The sequence below is a fragment of the Syzygium oleosum genome, unplaced genomic scaffold (assembly GCF_021117445.2).
Source record: "Syzygium oleosum isolate NSW1041296 unplaced genomic scaffold, Sole_v2.1 Sole_v2.01, whole genome shotgun sequence".
Classification (NCBI taxonomy): domain Eukaryota; kingdom Viridiplantae; phylum Streptophyta; class Magnoliopsida; order Myrtales; family Myrtaceae; genus Syzygium; species Syzygium oleosum.
This window is the reverse complement of record NW_026607485.1, coordinates 26,596,400-26,623,953: the sequence shown is the minus strand read 5'-3', so window position 1 is coordinate 26,623,953 and position 27,554 is coordinate 26,596,400. Positions and strand designations below refer to the sequence as shown.

At 41.2% G+C, this 27,554-nt stretch overlaps 3 protein-coding genes across 3 annotated transcripts; all 3 read left to right on the top strand.

The window, feature by feature from the left end:
* Positions 1 to 5,206: 5,206 nt before the first annotated feature.
* LOC115686325 (protein RALF-like 32) lies at positions 5,207 to 5,730 on the top strand. Its single transcript, XM_030611577.2, has one exon. The coding sequence runs from the start codon at positions 5,235 to 5,237 to the stop codon at positions 5,586 to 5,588; it is 354 nt and encodes a 117-aa protein (XP_030467437.1). The 5' UTR covers positions 5,207 to 5,234; the 3' UTR covers positions 5,589 to 5,730.
* Positions 5,731 to 19,472: 13,742 nt separating this feature from the next.
* LOC115686335 (uncharacterized) lies at positions 19,473 to 20,410 on the top strand. Its single transcript, XM_030611589.2, has one exon. The coding sequence runs from the start codon at positions 19,657 to 19,659 to the stop codon at positions 20,212 to 20,214; it is 558 nt and encodes a 185-aa protein (XP_030467449.2). The 5' UTR covers positions 19,473 to 19,656; the 3' UTR covers positions 20,215 to 20,410.
* Positions 20,411 to 24,300: 3,890 nt separating this feature from the next.
* On the top strand, positions 24,301 to 25,034 carry LOC115686336 (uncharacterized). The gene has a single exon (XM_030611593.2). The coding sequence runs from the start codon at positions 24,374 to 24,376 to the stop codon at positions 24,914 to 24,916; it is 543 nt and encodes a 180-aa protein (XP_030467453.1). The 5' UTR covers positions 24,301 to 24,373; the 3' UTR covers positions 24,917 to 25,034.
* Positions 25,035 to 27,554: the final 2,520 nt, after the last annotated feature.

Here is a 27,554-nt window from a genome sequence, read left to right as displayed (position 1 = left end):
AATATCATGATGAGTGTATTGTGATGTAGTAGACATGGATGTATGTCATGTGTTATTTGGGAGACCGTGGCAATTTGACGTAGATGCTCGCATTCGGGAAGAAACAATCGATATAACCTCGTGAAAGATGGAGTGAAGTATACGTTGCTTGCCACTAAAAACAAAGGAAAACAAGCTACGAAAATAATTTCCTTACCCTTACGAGGAAATTTGAAGCGAGGTTAAGGAGACCCAACGATTCACGTGCTGGTCGTGAAACAAGCAATTGAGACTGAGGCTGAATTACAAGTGGATGAGCAGCCCGAATCGCTTAAACCTTTATTGAAGGAATTTAGCGAACCGATGCCCGAAGAGATTCCAGATGGGTTGCCGCCTATGCGTGATATTCAGCACCATATAGACTTAATTCCGATGCTAGTCGCAAATTTACCGCACTACGGGATGAGTCCAAAAGAGAGCGAGATTCTAAAAGAGAAGGTGGAGGAGTTGTTGCGAAAGGGACACATTCGAATAGCATGAGCCCATGTGCTGTTCCCTTATTGACTCCTAAGAAAGATGGGAGTTGGCGGATGTGTGTAGATAGCGGGGCTATTAATAAAATAACTGTGGATTACAAATTTCCAATTCCAAGATTGGATGACATGTTGGATAGGTTGCACGGTGCTAAGTGGTTTTCGAAGTTGGATTTGAAGAATGGATACCATCAGATTCGGATTCGGCCCGGAGATGAATGGAAGACAGCTTTCAAAACAAAGGAGGGGTTGTACGAATGGTTAGTGATGCCTTTCGGACTTTCCAATGCTCCAAGCACTTTCATGAGGCTTATGAATCAGGTTCTAAAATCTTTTATTGGCAAATTTGTTGTAGTTTATTTTGATGATATCCTGATTTATAGTAAGACCGAGGAGGATCATCTGATGCATTTAAAGGAGGTGTTGATAGCCTTACAGATTAATAAGCTGTATATTAATCTTAAGAAGTGCAGTTTTTTAACTAATAAGTCGTTATTCTTGGGGTTTATTATTATTTGAAGGAATAGAGGTAGATGAGGCGAAGGTAAGAGCAATCGAGAGTGGGCCGACTCCTAAAACAGTTTCGACGTTAGGAGTTTTCATGGGTTAGCTACTTTCTATCGGCGATTTATTAAGAATTTCGATACTATCGCAGCCCAATTACGAATGTATGAAGAAAGGCAAATTTCTATGGGGAGAGGAAGCTGAGAATAGTTTTGCTATTTTGAAGGAGAAGTTATGTCTTGCACTGTTCTTGCTTTACCCGATTTTGATAAACCTGTTTGAAGTGGATGTGATGCTAGTGGAGTGGGTATAGGAGCGTTTTATCTCAAGAGCGCGAGACCTTTGCTATTTTAGTGAGAAGCTCGTGACGCAAGGCGAAGTGGAGCACTTATGATAAAGAATTCTATTCTCGTCGTAAGGGCTTTGAAGACCTGGGAGTATTATCGATTGGGAAAGAATTCGTCCTTTATTCGATCATGAAGCTTTGAAGTATCGAATAGTCGAAGAGGATTAGCAAAGATATGCATGCGCGATGGTGTCAATTCTTGCAAAAATTTCCTTTCAGATTACGACAAGTCGTGTGCATAATGTCGTAGGAGATGCATTGAGTAGGAGAGGCTGGCTTGTTGATTACATTAAGCCAAGACATCTTGGGGTTTGAGCGGTTGAAAGACTGTTATGCGATGATGATGACTTTGGAAAAATTTGGGAGTCATGTGTCATGTGGTCAATCAGTACAAGAATTTTATGTGCGGGATGGCTATTTGATGCGTAGCAACCAGCTTTGCCTTCCTCTAACATCATTACGAGAGAAGGTAATTCGCGATTTACATGATGGTGGATTAGCCGCACATCTAGGTCGTGATAAAACTATTCTTGCAGTCGGAGCGATTTTACCGGCCCCGCGTAGAGATGTCGGTAGAGTACGTACAAAAGCGTTATGTTTGCCGGATCGCTAAGGGTCAATATAAGAATACAGTCAGTATATGCCTTTACTGTTCCTAACAATATATAGGAAGATCTGTCCATGGATTTTGTGCTTGGTTTACCACGGACACAAAGAGGCGTGGATTCTGTTTTCGTTGTGGTTGGAGATTTTCCAAGATGGCGCACTTCATTCCTTGTAGGAAAACTTCGATGCGAAGTGTGGCCGATTATTCTTTAAGGAAGTGGTTCGTTTGCATGGTGTGCCCAAGTCTATTACCTCGAATAGGGATAGTAAATTTCTAGGGCATTTTGGCGGACTTTATGGAAACTGTTTGAATCATCTTTGAATTTCAGATAGCACGCTCACCCGCATGACTAATGGGCAAACGAGGTGGTTAATAGAACTCGGGAAACTTGATTCAAGCATTTGTGGAGATAAGCCGAAGCAATGGGATGTTGCTTTATCACAAGCGAGTTTGCTTATAATAATGCGTTCATAGTTCTATTGGCGGTCGCATTTTTCGTTGTTTATACAAAGGCGCCTCAAGCATACTGGGATTTCGTACAGCTTGCCTAAGCAAGCGGATAAAAGTGTAACAATGCGGATCATATGGCTAAACAGATTGTGGAGGTACATCGTGAAGTCAAACGAAGTTTGGAGGAAGCTAATCGAAGTATAAAGTCAGCAGCAGATAAGCATCGGCGGAAACAGTGTTTGCGGTAGGTGATCAAGTCATGGTTTTTCTTCGTAAAGAGCGATTACAACTGGATCTTACGATAAATTACAGCAAAAAAGTATGGACCTTACGTCGTCAGCAAGAAAATCAACGATAATGCTTATGTTATAGACCTTCCACATAGCATGGGCATATCCAACACTTTTAATGTTGCTGATTTGTCACCGTTTCATGAGTCCACGAGCCGTTTTATCCAGATCCCGATTTTAACTCGAGGACGAGTTCTTTTCAAGTGGAGGAGAATGATGCGGAATCTATTAGTGGTGCGTTTTTGGACCGATTGGACGGCGAAGTCAAACGGAAGGCGAAAGATGATGTGACTAGAACCGGTGGACCCGATCGACGACATCGGATATTTTTTATGAGTTAATTTAAAAAGGCGCTTTTCTAATTTTGATGTTTTACGCTTTCCAATTCAGATTAGGTAACTTTCCTATTATGATTAGGTTTCCAATTCAGATTAGGTAACTTTTCTATTATGATTAGGTTTCCTATTGTAATTAGGTTTAACCCCTATAAAAGGGTGTTTAGGGTTGTTTTGAAGACAGAACATTCTTATCATCAATATTGAATTTTGAGATTTTTCTCTCTAAGCAAGGTTTTGCTTGAATTATTCGCGGAACGCTGCGTCACAAAACAACCAATGGAGTCTCACAAGTCCGGCAGATGTTTTGTCTCGGCCAATTTTGATGCAAATTCAGACCATGCTCCCACCTTCAGGCCATGGCAGTGATGATTTGCTGGTCTGGGGCAGCAATTGCAGTGGTTCATTCATGGTTAAAGAAGCTCACGAATTTATTTCACCGAGACATCATTTGCCTACAGATAAACTCTAGAGTTTAGTGTGGAAATGGGATGGGCCGCAGAGGATTAGAAGCTTCTTGTGGCTGGTTTCTCATTAGCGCTTACTTACTAATTACGAAGGTTTCTAACGTAAAATCACTGCGAATTCCTTTTGAACTTCTTGTTCGCAATCCTGCGAAACAATTTTACATGTGCTTTGGGACTGTAAGTACGCAAAAGCTGTTTGACAAAAGATCTTGCCGGCAAGCTTAGGGGCAAATTCTTTGCCCATGATGATTTGTACAAGTGGTTGTTGGCAAACTTATTCAACAACTTTGGTAAAAGAAGCTGATTGACCACTAGTTTTTGGTGTAACTTGTTGGCATATTTGGAATTGGAGAGACGAGATTATCTCAGGCAAACTTTTCTCTTCCTAGTGCACCGTGAGCCTAATTTTGGGATATGTTAAAGACATCCTTTCGATTTGTATGACTGAAAACAAATTGTCTTCTCAGAGGGAGAAACGGGATATGTTTGTGGGTTGGACTGTCCCTCCTTTTGGTTGGATCAAACTCAATTCTGATAGGGCCTCTAAAAATAACTCGGGTCTAGCTTTAGTAGGTGGGCTTCTTCTTAATGAATTAGGCAATTGGCTTGCTAGGTTCGCGCAAAATGTGGGAGCGTGTTCTTCCCTCAAAGAAGAACTTTGGGGCATATATTTGGGTCTCAAAATGGCCATCTCATTGGGCATTCGCAAACTTATCGTGGAGGTGGACTTGCAAGCGGCTATTTTCCTTCTTCAGAAATCAACTCCCTCTCTCAATTTTGGGGACATTCTCCTTTCTCGAATTGGGAAAATGTTAGAGTATTTCCAACAGTTTAAAATTGTACATACTTTTAGGAAATGATACTCATGTGCAAATTGATTAGCAAATTGGATATTTCAGTCATTTGATGCAAATGAGACTCTAGCATTAGATAAGTCATCGGGAGGTTTACTTAAGTTGTTGATAGGAAATCAAGTTTTATTAGAAGAGTGTAACTCTAGGGTTTTGCCCTCATTTCTTACAAAAAACAAAACGGACTCATTTCAACATTCCAGAGCCACAAGTTTGATTATAACAAGAAATGTAAATGGACTATAGCAACATCGAGTTTATGATGAGCGAAACTCTAGCCAACTTGCACCTTGAGTATTTGCTACCATATATGGAGAGAGTTCATGATTTCTACCGTACGAATAGAGCTGCGGAGACCAGTTCATACATCTATAGTTACAATGAATAGTTATAGCTCAATCCGAATATTTGAATCTAAACATTTCATAAAGAGCGTGAGACTATTATGGTAATGGCCAAGGGGTAGCAGTGCTACTTGCCCCTCCGCAGCCGTTCACGAATAAGAGGAAAAGTCTACAAGACGCCATATTTTCTTACGGTCCTAAAGAGTATTCAAACGATAAATATCTTTTGACGAGAGGATCGTGCACATGATTGACGCAGGAGAAGAACATACCAAACCCCATTCAAGTCGCACACGTGCCACCAATTCACCCAGTCACAATCAGGGAAAGGTCAAGCCTTGCATAGTTCTCATGCCGAAAAAGAGGAACTTGGTGTGAAGAGAGAGGTCTATGTATTTGGTGAAGTGCGGTCCCCACTGTCCTCCAAGTGCGGCTGCCACTACCGTCTTTTACACAGGAACGAAAGTCGGATTCAGATGCTCCTATAAGTCACCCTCCGTAGTGGACTTCACATAAACTATTGAGGACATGGCAGCCACTTCTCCCATCAAGCTTCTCCCATTCGCGTTCCTAGTGGTCCTCTATCTTCTCAGCACCGGCAACATTGCTCCCCAGAAGGTCAATGCTCGTGCCACGGCGTGCAATGGCTCGATAGCTGAGTGCAGCGAAGAAGCAGAGTTCCAGATGGACTCGGAGATCAACCGGCGAATCCTCGAGCAGAAGAAGTATATATCTCCTGGTGCGCTCAAGAGAGACCAGCCGGTCTGCAATGGGGGAGGGAGTGGCAATGCCTACAGCAAGAGTGGAGACTGTCTACCTCCTCCGTCAAATCCCGAAACCCGAGGTTGTTCCAAGTACTACCGGTGCAGGTCTGATTCGTGATAGTCTCTGAGTTTCTTGCTAAGTAGATGATGGAAACACAAACGCTCTTGATTAGTTTCGGTAACATACTTCATGAACTGCTTCGAAATGATCTCCTCATGCAAAGTTTGTTGGGTTGATCTATCAGTTTCCTATTTGATTCCGATCATGTTCTGATACTCTAGAGTACAACAACATCCCTAGTATGCAGCATATGAGTCTGTTTCTTTCAAAAAGACAACTGTTTCAACCAGAAGTACTTGACAACGAAGAAGCAATTCCTTGCAAAACAGTAGCTCATATTGTTGGTTCAGCTCATCACAAACATGTAAGGGGCTGAAAAGAAAAGGCATTCATTTGCAAACAAATTTGTAAAGTTCAAAATACCCGATCCCTGGTGGATTTCCACGAAAACAGGGAGACATTCGAGCGAAAATTTCTGGCGTCCCTGAGATTATTTGAGACACTCGTCAAATCAACTTGAAACATAGAAAATAAGGTAACTGTAGCAAAACGGGACGAGAAAGAATGCACAATTCACCAAAATCTGTATCTGCTTTTGACTCAGAATGCATGATTCTTTTGTTTGAATATTTATCACACAATCATTTCTTTTGTTTGTTTTCAAATCATGCGTGCTTAGACAGAAGCAGATAGGACAATTAACATGTCTAAAAAGAAATTATGCATCTGCAAATCTTGAAATTAGAACAGTAGAAGAATAATACTGGGTAGGACAACAATAATATTTAACAAGATGATATCAGTTTATTGGGTTGATCTACGGTTGCCGATTTGATTCGGATTATGTTCTGATACTCTAGAGTACAACAACATCCTCAGTATGTAGCATTCAAGTCTGTTTCTTTCAAAAAGATAACCGTGTCAACCAGAAGTACTTGACAAGGAAGAATCAATTCCTTGCAAAACAGTAGCTCATATTGTTGGTTCAGCTTATCACAAACATGTTAGGGGCTGAAAAGAAAAGGCATTCATTTGCAAACAAATTTGTAAAGTTCAAAACACCCGATCCCTGGTGGATTTCCACAAAAACAGTGAGACATTTGAGCGAAAATTTCTGGCGTCCCAAGATTATTCAAGACACTCGTCATATCAACTTGAAACAAATAAAATTAGGTAACTATAGCAAAATGGGACGAGAAAGAATGCACAATTCACCAAAATCTGTGGCTGCTTTTGACTGAGAGAATGCATGATGATTCTTTTGTTTGAATCTTTATCACACAGTCATTTCTTTTGTTTGTTTTCAAATCATGCGTGCTTAGACAAAAGCAGATTGGACAATTAGCATGTCTAGAAAGAAATTATGCATCTGCAAATCTTGAAATTATAACAGCAGAAGAAACATACTGGTAGGACAACCATACTGTTTGACAAGACAATATCGTTAGCACTCTTCTGAGCTTTGACATTAACTACATAAACCTCCTTTTTGAGATAACATTGTCTAAACTTATCCCGGGAGATGTGGGGAAAAGTCAGACCCCATTTTGTCACAAAAGTTGAAAGTGGTGATCTGAGGCACGTCAATTTACCATGTTTTCTAGCAAGAACAAGCCGACCAATTTTTCCGCCAACAAGCCAATCGAAGACGATAAGATCCTAACTGAAGAAACATCTGGCTGGCGAAACGATCTGCATTGACATTAAAAGAGAAAAGAAAATGCACAATTACAGCAGTATACGTGACAATGATGAACCATGGAAAATACCGTCGAAGTGATTGCCAAATTCTTCATTGACTCTTCCAATTTGCAAAGGCCATTTCGACCAAGAACATGGAAGTGCCCCGAAAAATTTTGTTCGCGAGTGGGGGATTTTAGCAGGGGTATTCCATCATCCTAGCTGTTCAACAGTGTCTGTTTGCTTCAGATCAACTTAAAAAAGCAAAACGAGGCATATTTTCCACTTGAAAAATTAAAAGAAATGTCAATTTAAACCAATCTCTCGAATTCGCGGATGTGTTGTCATATGCTGTGATGGGCAGAACAAGCAGACCGAAGATTCCGATTATTGATGAATGAACAAAAACTGTGCCTAATAAGAATTGAATGCGGAATCGTGAAAAATTGTGTACTGAGCTCCGGTCATTGATGAATTCGAAAACCAGATATACGAAGAATTGAACAATTGGTGTAAATGAGTACTTCTAGCCAATTGCTCTCTCAAAGTTGATGGTGTGATTTTCTATATCCTGAGGGTTTGACTTAGACGTATTTATATTCTCATTCCCACCCTTAGAGATAACGTTTTCCATCAATATAGTTATCTTAAAATTGGGTGATCACTATAGTTATCATGCAGCTTAATGCAGACAATAAAATGTCAACGAAATTTAATTAATGTTGGCAATATGGGATCACATTGTCGGTCGGTATGATAACATTCTCCCATTTAATCCCAACATATCATCAAACGAAATATTGAATCAAATTCATAAAAACTTCATGCCGGAGACAAAGCACATGAATTATGGCGATAAGTCCTATTAAAACGAGTATTATCTTCCGTGCATCACAATGCACCTTATCTCTTCAAAATCAGCCCATATGTGACAACATAACTTAATGAATATACATTATGTTTACTCTAGGTCAAAAGTGATTGTTATTATCAGAATAAATGAATGTGTACACCAAAATCAAGAAAAACATCACAAATGAATAAGAGTTTCACAAATTCGTTCATATGAAGAAATTTTACATGATAGGACTGATTCTCATCCTAGCCACATGATCCTTATAACTTATTGGTAGCATGCCTCTACTTAAAGGATCATCTAACATCAATTCAGTGCTAACGTGTTTTATGACCATTTTGTTGTGTTTAACATGTTCTCTTATAGCTAAATGCTTAATGTCAATGTACTTGCTTCGACTACCATTTTTGTTGTTTTTAGCCATGAAAACCACAGCTGAATTGTCACAAAATATCCTTAATGGCCTAGCAATGGAATTCACAGCTCTAAGCCCTGATATGAAACTCTTCAACCATACACCATGCAAGGTGGCCTCAAAATAGGAAAGGAACTCAACCTCCATTGTGGAAGTAGCAATCAAAGTCTGCTTCACACTCCTCCAGGACACGGCTCCGCTAGTAAACATAAAAATGTATCTAGATGTTGATTTTCGAGAATCAACGCAACAAGCGAAGTCCGAATCCGAATAACCAACTACCTCCAGGTTATCAGTCCGTCTTTACATAAGCATATAACCTTTTGTACCTTGAAGGTACCTCATTACCTTATTTGTAGCTCTCTAGTGGTCCATACCTGGATTACAGCAAAAGCAATGTCAGGTCGAGTACAAATCTGAGCATACATCAAGCTTTCGACAGCATAAGTATATGATATGTTTTTCATTTGTTTCTTTTATAAATCGTTCTTCGGACACTAGTTCAAATTGAACCCGTCACCCTTCACAATAGGTGCTATGCTTGGTGATCAATCTTTCATTTGAAATCTCTCTAAGACTTTACTGATATAAGTTTCTTGAGATAGTCCTAAAATGCCTCGAGGTCTATCCCTATGGATCTTAATATCAATGAAATAAGATGCCTTACCTATATTTTTCATGTCAAAACTTTAGAAAGAAATTGTTTCACTTCATGTAAAAAGCCCTTATCATTGGTTGAAAGTAAAATGTCACTCACATATAGGACAAGAAAACAAATTTTGCTCTCACTGACCTTTGGGTATAGATATTGATCCATGACATTTTCTACAAAACTGAATGAAGAGATGACATCATGGAACCTTAAGTACCATTGGTGGGATGCTTATTTCAAACCATATATAGATTTTTTAAGCTTATATACCAAATGCTCACTATTACTAAAGGAGAACCCTTCTAATTGTTTCATGTAAATCTCTCCTCTAGTTCTCCATTGTCGTTTTCATATCAAGGATTTTTCGAACGAGTTAAGGACCGAATTTCATCAATGGCATGACAGCTTTATGAATTTGTATATTATCTAATTTCTTATTAATATTAGTCCATTTCATTGTCAAATTTCTAGTAGATATTAGTCTTCTCGTATATTATCAGTTATATATCAACAATTTATACCCTTTTTCTGCCCTAACACACCTTTTAATCTCATGAGGACTTATAGGGACTCTGTGGCTTGGGTGATAATCATATACAACAAGACTTAATGTTAATTAACTGTTTGATTATGGCTATTATATTTGATTCCTGGTTAAACAATGCATCCATAGAACTATGGAATGGGGGGCAAAAAAGTAGACAATTGTAAACTTGTCCTTTTAAAGAAAATTTAGCGTTAGTGCAAATTCTGTAAATATCTAAGGTTGTAAATAGCAGAAAGGTAATAATTGCCCTTTTGAAGAAAGCTATGCAGTACGTCATTGGCCACATAGAATTAGGTATGCGCTTGATCCTATGAAGAAAGTCCATCGACTTATTGGGAAAAAAGAGAGGAAAAAATGCTTGTTAAGAGAAAGACCTCTTATGTCTATGCCTTGACAGGGCTCTTAATCTATCAATCAAAGGTTAGAATTGGGCTAGGGTAGCCCCATTTCACCTTACCAACCCCAGGGGTATGTCTAGATCCAAAAGGAAGGGAGCATAGTATATTTTGTTTCCCACTCTTCTTCCTTTGTCTAATCGATCCCGCATATTTTATCAATTATGACGGTAGGGTACAAATTGGATAATAATGTCAATTGCGTTTTTTTTATACACTACTTGAAAATTGAGGGTAAATGTGTCTAAGTGTTACAATTTAGACATTTATGTGTACTTATTCTCTATATTTTTCATCGAAAAATATCTCCAAACATGAAATCTCATCTTAATTAGAGGTGAGGCAAATGATATTAAGTGTTTCAAGGTCTTATCTACTCCATCATCTTCAACCCCAGCAAAAGATACTGGATGATTATTGTCGCACCCCGAATTCATCAAGAATGAGGAATGACACGGCCATCCTTCCAACCAAAGGACGTAGTCTCAAAAAAAAAATATGTACAACTTAGAACTCAGCCAACCAACTAGTATCAATTCAAAAACGGTACAACTTGATGTCAATAGCGCTCTAATTCTACTTGCCACAAACCGAGGGACCTGAAAAATATGTAAAATGAATTGGATGAGTAACCACAACCCAATAAATAGTGCATCTCTTCTAAGCAAATCGAGCAGCCATTATGCATACCAAAAACTCATACTTCAATCCCAACATATAACATGCATATCAAATCAAATATAAGTTGTTTCATTCTAACAAAATTTTATACAAATTAAAAATACTCATTTAATCCACAATCTCAAATTAAACATCAATGGTCAAGTCCATTGCTAAATCTCTATTAAAAACCACGCCAATGGTCCATTTCATTGACTAATCTATTGCTCAATTTCAAACTATGATCACCACATAATTCCTAGTGACATGACAATCAAGATTCCCTTTTGACAAGGTTTCCATCTAATATTAGCCAGTGGGTCGGCCCAGAAAGGTATTTTTAAACTGATATGCATACCCATAAACTCCTGACTGGGTTTACAACTATATTGAGCATCAAACAATCATTCTACAATACCAAAAATCCAATCCAAAATCAACCTCATGAACCATTATACATTTTATAAACCAAAACATATAACCTTTTCGCAATACATCTCATCCGCTAGAAATACCTTTCTCAAAGCATTTCTCATATCATTCAGAAATCCTTTTAATAAACTAGTTCGCAAAGCAACACACACATATATATGTACATGTATATATTTCTTCATAATACCTTGCATAACACGTTTTTTAAAACATTAATAAATAACCAGAAGTAGTAAATGCTCGATCTGACTTTTTATGCAACAATAATGCCATTTTATAACTCATACTATACATAATCCATATTACTTTCGAAATATGAATTTACAAACTCGAAGAAGAGATAACACTATTCGCCTTGGAATGCCTGCGACCAAACAACGATTACTCAAACTGTCAAACTTGTAATCCTATTAAGTAAGTGAGAAATAACGTCAAAATTAAACAAAAAGCTACATCAACTACAAATAGGCTAAACTAAGCTGAATTGCTTACAAAACGATTCTACACGTTAACAAAACTCTCTACCGAAATGTATAATCAAAACTATCTACAATGCGGAGCTTGAGTGCAACACCTTAAAATTCTCGCTCCGAGTAAACCGTTGCTCCAAGTCGACTCCCATCAAACTCATGGCTCCACAACGCCATAATCCACAATTTCTAAAAAATCCTATAGCTTAACAACTCAAAAATTGTACTTCATGGGTCGAATTGAACAAAATTTCGAATTTAAGCCTTAATTTCGAAAACTTCACCAATTGGAAAAATGAAGGTGCGAGTACTTATCGGGCATTGCTATACGTAGTAAATCTGATTTGGCGAGATGTCCGTGGTAAGTATACGCAAAACCCCTCTTCTCTCCTTTCCCTTTCATTTCTTTATGTCCTTTCTTTCTTCTTTTCCTCCGTCTCGCGAGCTCTCGGTCTGTTAAAAGAGCCGAGCGTGCACTGTTCACCTTTCCCTTTTTTCTCTTCTTTTCCCTTTTGACTTTTCAAAACCCATATTTTACAATTATCTTCTCCTTTCTCCACCCAAACAGCTGGAGTTGTTGTTCCTTAAACAAACACACCACTTTGAATCTTGTGGTTTTCAAAACGTTTCACCAGATTCACGCGGATGCTTAATGGCTAAGCAGAGAAAACTAAGCACACAGGGGCAAGGCACGCGTCTATTAGAGAAATCCGTGTTTAGGATATGGGTGGCCGAGTGAAATTTGGGGCCTTTGCTTCGTTGAGGTCCACCCTCTCACCAGGCTCAATTCTTATAAATACCCTCCAATCCCTTCTTCATTTCGCACCATCCAATCAGTCATTCCAGTCGAATACCTCAAACTTCAGGAACTTGAAATATTGAAAGCGCGCGTCTAAATCCAGAGACAGAAAGATGTCTCACCACCAAGGACATCATCACCAGCATCACCACATGTACCATGGTGAGGGACATCATGGCCATGGAGCGCATATTGGTCACGGCCCTGGCCATCATGGTGGAGGATATCACGGTGGGTATGGTCTGGGAGGAGGACATCATGGGCATGGGATTCTGGGACATGGCCATCATGGGGTCATGCAGGGGCATGGGCTTGGGCATGCCATACGTGGGCTTCTAGGGAATTTGCATCCTCATCACCAACATCCCCATCCTCATGGGCATGGTCTTTTTGGACACATGAACGGAGGCCATGCTGCTCCAGTTCATGGATGGGGACATCATCCACATGGCCTTGGAGGAGGACATCACCATCACCGCCATCATCATGATGTCGCTGACTTGGTGAATTAGTGTTTTAACATTTCAGATATCGCGCCGGTTTGTGGCCGATTGTCTCCGGATCGAGTCTCGGGGCTTCTGTTATTCTTTCGTTCGTTTTTTGTTTAATCTTGAGAATATTACTGTTGCTTGTACTGAATTTGTCTCTTATTTGTTCTTTTATTCTCTTGCAAAATAAATGGACCAAAAAAAATTAACAGAAATCAAAACATGATGAAGCGCTCAAATGAGAATTACTTATTTAAGTCACGCTACAAGTAATATTTGCATCTGCCTAGCCAGAAAAAAGGGGCCAAGTCCCAATAAAACGCATGTGTACTTAAATGTTTAGAAGATATTAATCAAAGGATAAATATACTAGAAGTCCTAAAATTTATCACAAAAGTGTAATTGAGTCCTAAATTTTCAAAAACTGTAATCAAGTCCTAAAATTTATCGCGAAAGGGCAATCGATCGGATCAATTTAAGAATAATGGGGAACTAGTTTATGTGCCCACGCTTTGCATGAGTTTTGTCTTTTAGCGCTAATCGTTTCATCGAATCTCGGATCACAATAGTCGACTTGACATTAAGAATAATGGGAACTAGTTTTGATGTGCCCACGCTTTGCATGAGTTTTGTCTTTTAGCGCCTAATCGTTTTCATAATAAATAATGGGCTACATGAAACTTTTTCAACTGAATTGGAGAAAGGGGAGGGAAATGGAGTAAAAAGTAAGAGAAGAGGATCTTGACGGATTTTCTCTAAAATGAACTGTTGGTGATGTGAGACGATATTGGAGATGTGAAGATGAGTAGAGGCCACAGTCAAAACTTGCTGACAGTTAGCGTGTCGAGGGAGTTGTGGAGATTTCGATGGTATGATTGTGGAAATAGAGTCAGCCTAAATTAAATTGGCTTACATATAAATTCAATATACATTTATTACATGTAATAAATTTCTATCTAATATTACTCCCGTCTTGTATTATTTGGTACCTTTCAATGATTTATACCTCTGTTCGGTCATTACAGGGACTCATCGAGAACCAACCTTGTGGCTCCACGTTCTAAAATTTTGAGAACAGGAAACCGTGTGTACTCTATTAAAAAAAAATCAAATATTTCATTGAAATATAAAAGGTGCATAGTTTCGCTACAAAAATATATGTTAATCAAGATGTTTCTTTTAATGCCAGAAACTATGGTTTAATTCCTGATGGGTGCAAATAATTTTTTTTTAGATGCTCAAAGCCGGTTTAACACTGGAACCGTACTGGTTCGCTTTGGAACATACTGCTTGAATCGGTTCTCAAGTAGAACCCGCGGTTCCAACTAGAACCGGCCTTCAACCGCTGAGTCCGGTTCTTGGGTTTAGTTGTACCCAGTGCACAGGGTTACTCGAAAGTTTAGAGTAAATGTTTTCGGGCGGTACCAGTTTACGAGATTCTGTGTACTCATCTCTCGTACTTTTCATCGAAGATATCTCCGAACATGACATCTCATCTGATCAGAGGCGGGGCATATGCTAGCATTAGAAACATTTCCTGGAAAAGCCTGCTGAAAATTTAGCAGAAGGAAACTACCATCTCATCATCTCAAGACCAAATATAAATTATCTTATCCTTTGCCCACCGGAGCAGGTGGAGCCGTCGTTCCTTAAACAAACACCGCACTTCGAATCTTGTAATTTTTTAAAACGATTGCACCAGATTCACGCGTATGCTTAATGGCTACGCAGAGAAAAAACTAAGCACACAGATGAAGAAACGTGTCTTGCCTGTGAAATCCGTGTGTAGGATCTGGCGGCCGAGCGAAACCGTGGCCTAGCTTCGTCGACGTCAGCCCTCTTGCCTTTTCATCCTTATAAATAGCTCCAATCCCTTCTTCATTTCGCATCATCTAATCAGTCTTCCAATAAAATACTTGAAATTTCAGCAACTTGAGATTGAAAGCCAGCGTCTAAACCCAGAGCAGAAAAATGTCATACCAAGGATATCATCATCAGCAGCAGTATCACTACATGCACCATGGTGAGGGACACCATGGCCATGGCGGACATATCGGTCACGGCCATGGCCATCATGGGGGAGGATATTACGGCAGGTATGGTCTGGGAGGAGGACATCATGGGCATGGGCTCCTGGGACATGGCCATCATGGGGTCATGCAGGGGCATGGGCATGGGCTTGGGCACGCCATACATGGGCTTCTAGGGAATTTGCATCCTCATCACCATCATCCCCATCCTGACGGGCATGGTCTTTTTGGACACATGAACGGAGGTCATGCTGTTCCCGTTCATGGATGGGGACATCATCAGCACGGCCTGGGAGGAGTACATCCGCATGGGCTTGGAGGAGGACATCACCACCATTGTTGACGTCGCCGACTTGGCCGATTAGTCTTTTAACTTGTCGATATCGCGCCGGTTTGTAGCCGGTCGACTCGGATCGAGTCTCTGGTTTTTGGTTATTGTTTTCGTTGGTTTTTTTTATTTGCTTGAGAATATTAGTGTTGCTAGTAATGGATTTGTGTATCCTTCGTTCTTTGATTCTCTTGTCCAAAAAAATTGGAAAAAATTGTGCCTCTTTATTTCTCCGTAGGACTCGACTCTAGGAGATGATTGATAGGGCTCCTTTGTGTACGGGCAAGGAGAAACCCGACCATATGAGCAAAGAGATTGAGAGGAAGAGTCGAGATTTGAATCTTTTACATGTGATTGGATACCATGATTTGAGTTAGAAATTGATTGCGTAACTGTTTACTCCAAAAGTTTAAGCTATTAAAACGGCAATACTGTATATAATTTATCTCTTAACACTCTCGCTCATGTGAATACCGATTCAATGATGAAGGCCCTAAACATGCTAATTCGATGTATTCAGCAGAAGAATTTTTAAACTCATCGCTCATTATGGAAGGGGAACCCATAAATGGGTAAACAGTAAATGTGAGGAATCAAACTCGAGATTTCTGACTCTAATACCAATTTAAAATTGAATGCGCAGCCGTTCACTCAAAAAGCTTAATCTATTAGAGTGCCGCGCGGAATATACTTTATATTTCGAAAATAATGATCAACTAGTGTATGTGCCCACGCATCATATGGGCTTTTGTCTTTTAATTTTTTTAAGAATTCGTATTTACCCAAAATTCTTCTCTAACTTTGTAGTTTTGGAGCTATAGCGGTGACAATAATAATGAAAGTTGATACATGAGATTAAAAATAATTAAAAAAAGAGTATCATGTGGAACACAGCCTCACTCGATTTTATGATGAAACTTGACTAAATTGCTCCTCCATGCCTTTTTTTACATGCTCCCATCCTCCTTCCTCACTCCGTCCATTTCCTTTTCAGCTTTGATCCTTTACATCTTAATCTCAAAAACTCATTGCACATAGAGGCAAAGCACATAATGCGCTTGAGTTTGTTAAAAGCAAACATTTTGAGTCTTAGCCCTGTGCTATCAGAGGTGCCGATACAATGGATTCGAGCAAAAAGAATTTTCGAAACTCGTTGCTTACAATGAAAGGGGAACCCACAGATGGGTGAAATGGGGATGTCAGGAATTAAGCTCAAGATTTCCGGCTCAAATAGTAATTTGAAATTGAATGTGCAACCATATACTTCAAAAGCTTAATCTATTGGAGTGCAGATGGGAGACAAGATATTGGAGATGTGAAGACGGGTAGAAGCCATTGTCAAAACTTGCCTAATTAAAACTTAGGCTAAGTGAGATTGTGCCAACTACGCAGCGTAGTTGGCACAATCTCAATTAGCACTCTAATCACCTTGCGTGTATATAAACAGATTATGGTCATCAATGAGGTGATTGTTGTGGCTTTTCGGATTTCATAAAAGTCGATTTACAGTCAGATACCAAGCCATCGTCAAGTAATCTGTGTGGGTAAGATTCATTGACATAGTTAAAGTTTAGTACCAAGCTCCCTCAAAAGACTAGAACAAAAGGCAAACCACTGAAATTCACTGACAAACCATTTATTTTCACAACCGAAGTTTATACCCAAATCTTACCATCCTATGAAATACAACCAAGATTACAACCTTGTACTGGTGATTGTAGTTTTAGCATTAGAAGGAGATGAGATCGTGCAAACATAGGCTACATGTGGCAACCACTTTGGCAAAAGCCTTAGGGGCTCTAAAGGTCATTGAGCAAAGCAAGTGCCGTTTGACAATTTTTTGGAGAATTTTAGGGAGATGTAATTACATTTCCAAAATCCTCTAAAAGTCTCATATAGCCAAGGCATGTCCATAGGAGCTACATGCCTTGGGCTTTAGCATTTCTGGAATGCTAATGCATTTTTTTTTTTCCTTCCAATTTTCCCTTTGCAAAAATTTTCGAAAATTAGAAAATACCCTCGCCATTTTCCCCCGCCCAACGTTGCCTGCAACCCCTCAACAAGGTCGTAGACCACAAGCAACTCTCACCGGGATCACCTCAGGTCGTGTCACCTCAGGCAATGACTGTCTGTACCAATCTGGCTTGCTAGTGGCATGAGCCCTTTGTCGGCATCTAGCGAAGGGATCAAGTTTAGAATTTAAAAAAAATAACAAAAGTCCTTTATAGGTGTGATTTTTTCAAATACTATTTAAATCAAAGTTGCTTCCCAAATTAGTTTTAAATAACACTTTACCAAATACTATTTGCATTTCAAGCATTTCCTTTCACGTAGGCCCCGTTTTTTTCAAAGAAAACATTATCTGAGAAAAAATTATCCTCATTTTTCGTCGTTTGATTCGCTTAGAAAAATGAGTCAACGGATAATTATGCTTAAATTCAGGAAAATGAATTCTGATTTTAAATTATTTTCCAAATATAACTAGGTATTGGGAAGGAAGCATGGACACTCTCCGGGGGCCTCCATGTTGGCGTCAGACGTGTTAGACACTGACATTTGTCCGATACTCTCCTTTTTTATTATTTATTTATTTGTGGATTTGAATCAAATTTATTTAATTGAAATAATCATAAAAATGATAATTTATCATTTATATATAAAAATATACATTTAATATACAATGTGTCCTAATGTATCGAAATTCTCAATTTTTTAGAAATGACGTGTTGGCGTATTGTGTCGTGTCGTGTCGCATGTTGGTGTCGATTCTACGTAGGTTATCGGGTCTTGAACACAAACCTCTACGCTTGGATACAAAAACCTAATGTTGGTTCCCAGTGTCCAGGACCAAGTCTCCAGTGAGCCCAAGTCTATCAAGGCCAGGCTCAAGACCTTGATGCCCATGCTCGAATCACCGGAGCCCGTGCTTGGGTCCATTGAGGTCGAGCCCGAGACTCTGATGCCTAGGTCCATTGAGGCCGGACTTGAAGTCCTGGTGCCCGTGCCCAATGCCCTATCAATTGGGCCGAATCCACAAAGGTGGAGCGCGGGATCCCGATACCAAAGCTCACATCCCTAACATTTAGGCCTAGGTCCACAAAGGTTGTGCCCGGGTCCACAAAGGTTGTGTCCAGGTTCATCAAGGCCCCACCCTGGGACCCCAGTGCCAGAGCTCAAGTCCAGTGAGGTAATGCCCAGGACCTTGGTGCCCATGCTCAAATTTATTAAGGCCGCACTCGGGGCCAAGGTGCCTGTGCCTTGATTGTTGGCGCCCGAGTCGGGGTCCATCGGAGTTGGACCCAAGACTCTAGTGCCCGTTTCTAGTCCATGGCTGCCCATTCGCAAGTTACCAATGCCCGAACAATGTATGTTTATTTATGAAAATCAAATCAAATTTTCCACAACAAACAACAGAAAATCTTTTCCAGTTCAATTTTAGGTTTCAATTAAACACTGAAAAAATATTATCATTTTCCTGAAAAATATTTTTCAGAAATATTACATTTTTTACGAAACAGATGGAGCCATAAAGTTCTTTGCATTAAACCAAAAGTTTTCCCAACAAGCCAAACCTAACTCAACCTTAGTCCAATGAAGTCGTAAGGTGCAAATGTAGCGAACAGTGACATTCACTCAATAGTATGATTAATTATTTCTGAAACAAAAATTAACATGATCCATTATTTTGGAGAAAAAAAATATTTTTTGTTTTTCATGGAAAAAATGTGTCTATCTTTGATTTCTTCTTATAGGAGGAAAATATGGCGCCAATCCTCTTCAGATTAAAATAGTCATTAGTTTTTTAAATGATTAAAACACGCTTAATTAAATCAATAATAATGTCATCGGGCAAAAAACATTACACTGTAAAAGTATAGTTTCTATTTAAAATGTTAATCAAGAAACAAATGCGTTGGTTTTTTTGTGGCCGAAAGGAGCAACATTATCTCCTCATCGAACGTGCACCCCAAGCGAGACACGTTGGAGCCGCAAATCAGAACGTGTCGACATCCCCCGTCCCCATCTCGGGTCCCATATCCCTACGCAGACAGCGACCTCCATGGCTACATTCACGCCTGAACTTGCTCCCCAAGGCAACAAGTGACAACATGTTCTGTCATTCGTAGTTTGACACGTTTCCACAGCGTTCACACGGATTGCTTGAATACTTAATAGCTAAGCTTAGAAATTTGGCAAACAAGAGGCGTGTGAATGATCGCCAAATTTGATGGACTGCTGCAGTTGAACCACCGCCTCGTGAACCATTCTATAAGTAAGGGCCTCTCTGCCTCTCATCTTTCATCTCTCATCATCCAGACAGCTATTCCTCTGTCAAGACTGAAACAGAGTTGGGGGAATATACTAAACAGAGGATGAAGATGAGAATGGCTCACGAGGGAAGGCATCATCATGGTCCACATCTTCGTCATGGGATGGGTGAGGGAGGTGGACATGGGCTTCATGGCGGGCATGGTCCCCACGTAGGAGGACTTCTCTTCGGGCATGGTCTCGGAGGGCATGGGTTTCATGGACATGGGCGTCATCTGAGGGGTGTTGTTGGACATGGGGGTCATGGTCATGGTCATGGACATGGACATGGGCGTCATCTGATGGGTCTTTTAGTCCATTCGGGTCACGGTCACGGTCACGGACATGGACACGGTCATCATATGAGGGGTCTTTTAGTCCATGGGCATGGATTTTTCAAACATGGTCCTCATGGTCATCATGGTCATCGCCATGGCCACTGTCATGGTCACAAGGGGAGGCGCCATGCGCATGGCCGTTGCGGGAAGCGTCATACCTGTGCGGGTCAACTGGTGCCGGAACAGGAACAGCAACAGGAACAAGATGGGGAACAGGAAGTCGCGGCTGCGACGCCCACTCCGATAACCGAGCAACTCGGTACTCTCGCTCTGACTGCGGACTAGAGAGGACGCTTGGAGTTGGGGCTTGGACAATAACGACGCCGTGACAGCAATAATGTGTCCTGGGGATTTCGTGCTTTTGGTTCCTCCCAATAAACAGTACCAGTTTTATCTTTTTGGGTTAATTTGGCTGGATGATCAGATTCAGCGGTTGAAATGTTGTGGAGGTTAATGGAAGTTTCTTCGTACTGTTTGTGTACCAATATTATGCAATGGTACACTACAAATTAGTGTAATGATATCGGTCGTTCGAGGCGTCGGATCAACTGATTCCATAAGTAAGTTTTATACAGAAGATTTGAAGGTTCTGAATTAGAAATGATACGTTTATGAGCTCACCGAGAGCACCATTGACATGCATGAGCAAATTGTCCAGATTGAATTGAGAGATGAGGGCTTTCACAGCAACCATTGCCGACAATGGCATATGCTTTTCATCTTTGTCATTCAAGTAACTACAGCAACCCAAATTGGCGATCAAGAAATCAAACATCTTCTACTGATTAAGACCAGAAACTCATTATTATGGAATCTTTTGCATATATACCAATTTGATCAGTTTGTAAGAAAAGGGAACAAGATTCGCAGATGAAGTATCAGCAAATACGTTTGTTGTAGTCACACAATAAAGTGTGGCTTGACCCTGAGTCCTCTCCTGATCGGTTTGGAGGCGAGGACCAGCAAAGTTCATCATTCACCGGTGGTGTCTCCACAAAAAAGAAGGCCTTGCCAATGAATGGCAGATTTTGATTTGATCGGATCAGATAGCCATTCAAGCAAAGTAAGAAATTTTCCGCCTACAAACTCACCACCCAAATTCGAACTTTCTTTGGTTATTTCCCCTGATTGGATCATCAAAACCATTTCAAGAAGTGGAGAACTACAGAGCATTTGCAAATTGACTCCGCTACGAGTGATGAATTATTGCACCACATGGAAGCCCAAAGTCATATAAAGGCAGTTCGTCTAACAAGAAGTCGTTTAAAGCAGCTCGTTTAAAAAAAAAAACAAAACAACTTGTGTAAAAGTATTCTTCTTATGAAGCGGTATAGAGTTACGACTAAGGGCGCGAATGATAACCATTCTATTTTTCTATTTTTCTATTTCTGGGAGCAGAGTTGGAACAGAAATCCGTTTGATAACGCAATTTCATTTTTCTATTTCTGGAACAAATCTCTATTCCGTAAATAGATTTGGAATAGAAATCAAAAGTAAAAAAAAGGGAAAAGACCACCAAAAAACCCCACACTTTATCACTTGTGACACATTTACCCCGAACTTTTTTTGTGACACCAAAAACCCCAAACTATCCTATTTGTGACGCATTTACCCCATTGTACTTTAGTCTATGGGCATTTTTGTCTTTTTTGCTTTTTCTTTGTTTTTTTTCTTTTTTTTTTTCCTTTTCGGCGAGGGCGGCCTTGCCGGCGTCGGGCGAGGGTCGCCCAGGAGAGGGCGACCCTCGCCGGAAAGGAAAAAAAAAAGAAAAAAAAAAGAAAAAGCAAAAAAGACGAAAATGCCCATGGACTAAAGTACAATGGGGTAAATGTGTCACAAATAGGATAGTTTGGGGTTTTTGGTGTCACAAAAAAAAGTTCGGGGTAAATGTGTCACAAGTGGTAAAGTTTGGGGTTTTTGGTGGTTTTTTCCCTAAAAAAATCTACTTTTCTATTTTTGAAATAAAAACTCTTCTTATCGCTTGCCCTCACTACTAGCCGGCTGGTCACCCACCGTCACCCGCCGTCGTCGCTGGTCACCTCTCGTCGCCGCCGGCCGCCTCCCACCACCGTCGTTGATTGCCGTTCGACGCCGTCCTTCGCCGTCGGCCGCCTCCCAACGCCATTTGCCACCACTCGCTGGCGGCCATCCATCGTCGCCTGCCATATGTCGTCCTCCGCCACCGCCCGACGCCGTTCGCCTCCCACCATTGGCCGCTGCTGTCCACCGCCGTTAACCATCGCCCCCAGGCCACCTTTTGCCGTTCTTTACTGGTCGCCTCCTCCCGTCCTTCGCTGCCGCCCAACACCTGCCGCCGTCAGCCATCGCCAACCACCTCCCGCCGTTGGTCGGTACCCGCTGGCCAACTCCCACTACCGTCCTTCGCCGTCGGCCGCTGTCTGTAGTCCTCCGCCGTTGGGCAACGCCGACCACCTCCTATCGTCGGCCGCCGTCCAGCGGCTGCCTCTTGCCACCGTCCTCCGTCGGCCATCCCCTGCCACGGTCCTCCGCCGCTGCCCATCGTCATCCGCCACCACCCGACATCGACCCACTCCTGCCACCGTCCTTCGTTGCCGGCCGCCATCTATAGTCCTTCGCCGTCGAGCGACGCCGGCCGCCGGCCACCTCCCACCATCGGCCGCCGTCCTCCCGCCACCATCCTCCCTTGCCGCCCATCGTCATCCGTCGCCACCCAACACCGGCCACCTCCGGCCACTGCCGTCCACCGCCCGCCAGCTGCTGAGAAAAAAGAAATTTTGTGTCATTATCAAACAAATTTCTATTTCAGGAATAGAAATTTTGTATCATTATCAAATTGGTATTTTGGCAAAGAAACTCGTACATGGAATAGAAATACAAAAATCAATTTCTAGTCAGAAATTGATTTTTGAAACATAATGATTATCATTCGCGCCCTAACTATATGCTTAGAAGAAAATAAAAAGAGGGTTTTGGCTGGTTAAGAAAGCAAAGATAAGGCCGAGGCCAGTGCGCAAGGAAAAGCAAGTTGATCACTGTCAAAGCTCCACCCCAGTTTACTTAAATGCCTTTGCTCGTGCAGCCCTTTCTCTCCGCCACATAACACCTGTCTATGTTTGTCATTTTATTCAATCATATCTGGCGTGCCATGCCTTTGATGGAGAGATTTAATTAAGGATTAATATCATAAAAAACCTTAAATTGGTACACATGTAATAAATTTACCGTAAACTAATCCCAAATCAGCACACCTGTGATAAATTTACTTTCATTAGTTTCCATTAAATTATATTATCAAATTGTTGGGTTGAATCACTCGTAACAGTTGACAGGTAACCAGATTGGATTTTTTTACCCTCCGTTTGTCACTAGTATACCAGCCTGTGATTTTATGTGGTACTAATCTAATTTAACGGAAGTTAACGGAGGGTAAATTTGTCACGGGTATACCAGTTTGGGGTTTTTCGTGGTATTAACCATTTAATTAATGAAATGGCAAGAGAGCCACCAAATCAAGAAACTGGGTCGGGTTGGTTGAGATTCCCACAAATCGCGTTTTCGAAGGACCAGATTGGAAAGGATAAGTAGTTCTTCACTTTCAAATCGCACAAAGCTAGTTTGATATGATTTCAATCCTTAGAAAAGCAAAGTCTACGCATTATGATAAGGAGCCTTGTTCACAATTATCAAAGTAGCCTAGAACGAGTTCATCCAAGAGTTCATCATGAGAGACCCTGCCGGACAGTATGACATGTGTACGCACAAATCTTTCAATCCTACGACAGATAATTAGTAGTAAAACTTGTACTATTAATAGTATTTTTAGCATTTGAAGGAGATGAGATTGTGAAACTTACTTTAATGACATAGTAATGTGTTACCGTATCGAATAGAGACATTCCCATCCCCGTGGAGAAGGATATGACACTTTGTAGCTCTAAGATCTACAGAATGTTAATAAAATAAGCACAAAAAGAAATCAGATTCACTGAGCAAGTCTCCAATTCAATCGCGCCTTCTTTTTGTGGCCCAAAGGAGCAAAATTATCTGCTCATCTAACATGCACTCCAAGCCCTAAACGTCCAGCCGCAAATAAGAAGGTGCCGACATCCCCATCCCCATCTCTGGTCCCATATCCCCATGCAGAGAAACCGACCTCCTTTGATACATTTCCGCCTGAACTTGCTCCCCAAGACAACACGTGACGACATGTTCCGTCGCTCGTAGTTGGACAAGTTTCCACAGCGTTCACACGGATTGCTTAAGTACTTGATAGCTAAGCTAAGAAATTTGGCAGAGAAGAGGCGTGTGAAAAGATCGCCATATTTGATAGAGTGCTACAGTTGAACCACCGCCTCGTAAACCTCTATAAATAAGGGCCTCTCTTCCACTCATCTTTCATCATCCAGAGAGCTATTCCTGTGTCAAGACTGAAATAGAGTCGGGGGGATATACTAAACAGAGGATGAAGATGAAAATGAAAATGGCTCACGAGGGAAGGCATCATCATGGTCCACATCTTCGTCATGGGATGGGTAACGGAGGCGGTCATGGGCTTCATGGCGGGCATGGTCCCCACGTAGGAGGACTTCTCTTTGGGCATGGTCTCGGAGGGCATGGGTTTCATGGACATGGGCATCGTCTGAGGGGTGTTGTTGGATATGGGGGTCATGGTCATGGACATGGACATGGGCATCATATGATGGGTCTTTTGGTCCATTCGGGCCACGGTCATGGACATGGACATGGGCGAGGACATCATATCAGGGGTCTTTTAGTCCATGGGCATGGATTTTTCAAACATGGTCATCATGGTCATCGCCATGGCCACGGTCATGGTCACAAGGGGAGGCGCCATGCGCATGGCGGGTGCGGGAAGCGTCATACCTGTACGGGTCAACCGGAATCGGAACAGGAACAGCAACGGGAACAGGAACAGGAAGTCGCGGGTGCGACGCCCACTCCGATAGCCGAGCAACTCGGTACTCTCGCTCTGACCGCAGACTAGAGAGGACGCTTGGAGTTGGGGCTTGGACAATAACGACGCCGCGTCAGCAATAATGTGTCCTGGGGATTTCGTGTTTTGGGTTCCTCCCAATAAACATTACCAGTTTTATCTTTTTTGGGTTAATTTGGCTGGATGTATTAGAGTTATTATTGGAAGATATATTTGAACATCTTGATTGTGGTGCCGATTCTAATTAAGGACCGATTGATTAGATAAATCCGTGATTAATACAGTGAATAGGAAATTCATAATTCTCTGTAGATTATTTCTCTATTTACTTACATTCTTAGACTATAAATACATCAATGTAATTGTACTGAATACATATATGAAAAAGGCTTTCCCTTCCATTTTTCTCTTCATGGTATCAGAGCAAAGTGATCATTGAGCCCTTCTCTTTTTTATCGGCTGCCACCAGCCATCCGTCAATTTCTCCTTCAGATCAATCGTCTTTCATTCGGTTTGCTTCGATTGATTTTTCTGGGCACCGTCTTTTTTGGATTGATTATGATGTCCGAACAAAACTCCCAAACCGAACAAAACTCCCGAACTGAGGAACTCTCCAGCCACACATCAGATCATAAACAGACCAGCAGTTCGTTCTTCCTCCATGCCTCCGATAGTCCAGGTTCGAATTTAGTCAGCATGGTTTTGACAGGTGATAATTATAACAGCTGGTCACGAGCCATGATCATTGCTTTATCAGCAAAAAACAAAATGGGTTTCGTCACAGGAGATATCCCGAAACCCTAATCAACCGATGCCACATATGCCCCATGGGTTCATGTCAACAACATGATACTATCATGGATCTTGAATTCCATCCACCAAGATTTTGTCCCAACCGTGTTGTACACGGAATCTGTTGCGAAAGTATGGACTGATCTTCGTGAACGTTTTTCGCAATCTAATGGTCCCCGCATATTTCACCTCGAGCAGAAAATATGCACTCTTGAACAAGGTGAAGACGACATCACTAGGTATTACAATAATTTGTGGCGTTATTGGGATGAGTTGAACAATTTGGAACCCTTGCCGAGTTGCTCTTGTGAGGCAACGACATTGTTTGTGACGCAACTTAAGAATCGACGTCTTTATCAATTCTTAGTGGGTTTAAACCCAAAGTATTCCAATGTGGTCAGTCAAGTTCTGCTCATGAATCCATTACTCATTGTTGCGCGGGCTTACTCACTTACTCTTCAAGACGAATCTCAACGCCATGTTCACTCGACTCGTTCCTCTACCGAGAACACACTATTAACATATGGTTCAATGCGAAATATCCCACCTCAAACGGATTTGTCACTCTCAGCTTCGTACCATAAGCACACCGAGATAGCTTCTGCTCACCTTGCAAAATGCGGCCCTCCATCACGTGCCTGTGAACGTTGTGCCCATTGCGATATACCAAGCCATTCCCGTGATGTTTGCTTCCGCCTCCATGGATTTCCCGCTAATTATAAGGAACGGCGTCGTGACCAGCCCCCTACCAAGCCCTCGGACAACAAGCCTGTCACCAATCCCGAGAGCTCCTCTTCTGCGCCTCCACCACCATTCACTAGTGAGCAATATAAACAAATCATGCGATTACTCCAAGAGGTAAACATTCCCAAGGCAAATCTCACAGGCTCCGATACTTTCTTGGGATTGAAGTAGCCAGATCTTCAAAAGGTATCTTTCTATCCCAAAGGAAGTATATCCTTGATCTTTTAACAAAAGTTGGCTTATTAGGATGTCGTCCCTCTGATACACCTATCGAGGTCCATACTCGTCTTCGAGAAAATGATGGTAATCCTGTAGATAAAGGTCGTTATCAACGATTAGTGGGCAAGTTGATTTATTTATCACACATCAGACTAGTTGTATTGATACCCCAGCACAGAACGGTGTTGCCGAAAGAAAGAACCGACATTTGTTAGAGGTCGCCAGGTTTGTTATGTTTGCACGTCATATCCCCTCTTAGTATTGGAGTGATGCTATTTTAACCGCTGCCTATTTAATCAATCAGATGTCGACTTGAATTCTTGACTTTTGCACACCTATTGATGTTTTACAGGGATCATCAACTTTTATTCTTCCTCCAAAAAATTTTTGTTGTGTTTGTTATGCTCGTAACACTACCTCTAAGAGTAAGTTGGAACCCGCGGTCTCCGCTGCATATTTCTTGGGTATTCAGCTACTCAAAAGGGTTGTAAGTGTTATCATCCTCCTTCTGGGCATAGTATTATATCTATGAATGTGATTTTCCATTAGTCTACTTCTTATTATTCCGCTCTACCTCTTCAGGGGGAGTGTCCTAGTGTAGAGGTGTTGCCAATTCTAGATATTCCTGAAGATATTACTTACTATTCTCCTTCTCCTCCTCCTCCTCCTCTTCCTCCTCCAATAGTCTCTGATCGTTCTCCTTCTCCTTCTCCTTCTCAAGAGGAGAACGATGCAACGCAAGTAGAGAATAATGCAATACTTCAGGGGGAGATATTAGAGGTTCAGGGGGAGACCACACCTGTTAAGCAAAGTATTGGGATCTTTCAAAGGCGAATTGATAGTGGGGAAACATTGAAGACATATCGTCGTAGGAATTCCACTACCAACACGCAGGTTAAGACCACTGATACATTGCCTATTTAGTCATCATCTC

Coding starts and splice junctions, on each gene's coding strand:
- LOC115686325 (XM_030611577.2), top strand. CDS start 5,235: ATGGCAGCCACTTCTCCCATCAAGCTTCTCCCATTCGCGTTCCTAGTG.
- LOC115686335 (XM_030611589.2), top strand. CDS start 19,657: ATGAAGATGAGAATGGCTCACGAGGGAAGGCATCATCATGGTCCACAT.
- LOC115686336 (XM_030611593.2), top strand. CDS start 24,374: ATGAAGATGAAAATGAAAATGGCTCACGAGGGAAGGCATCATCATGGT.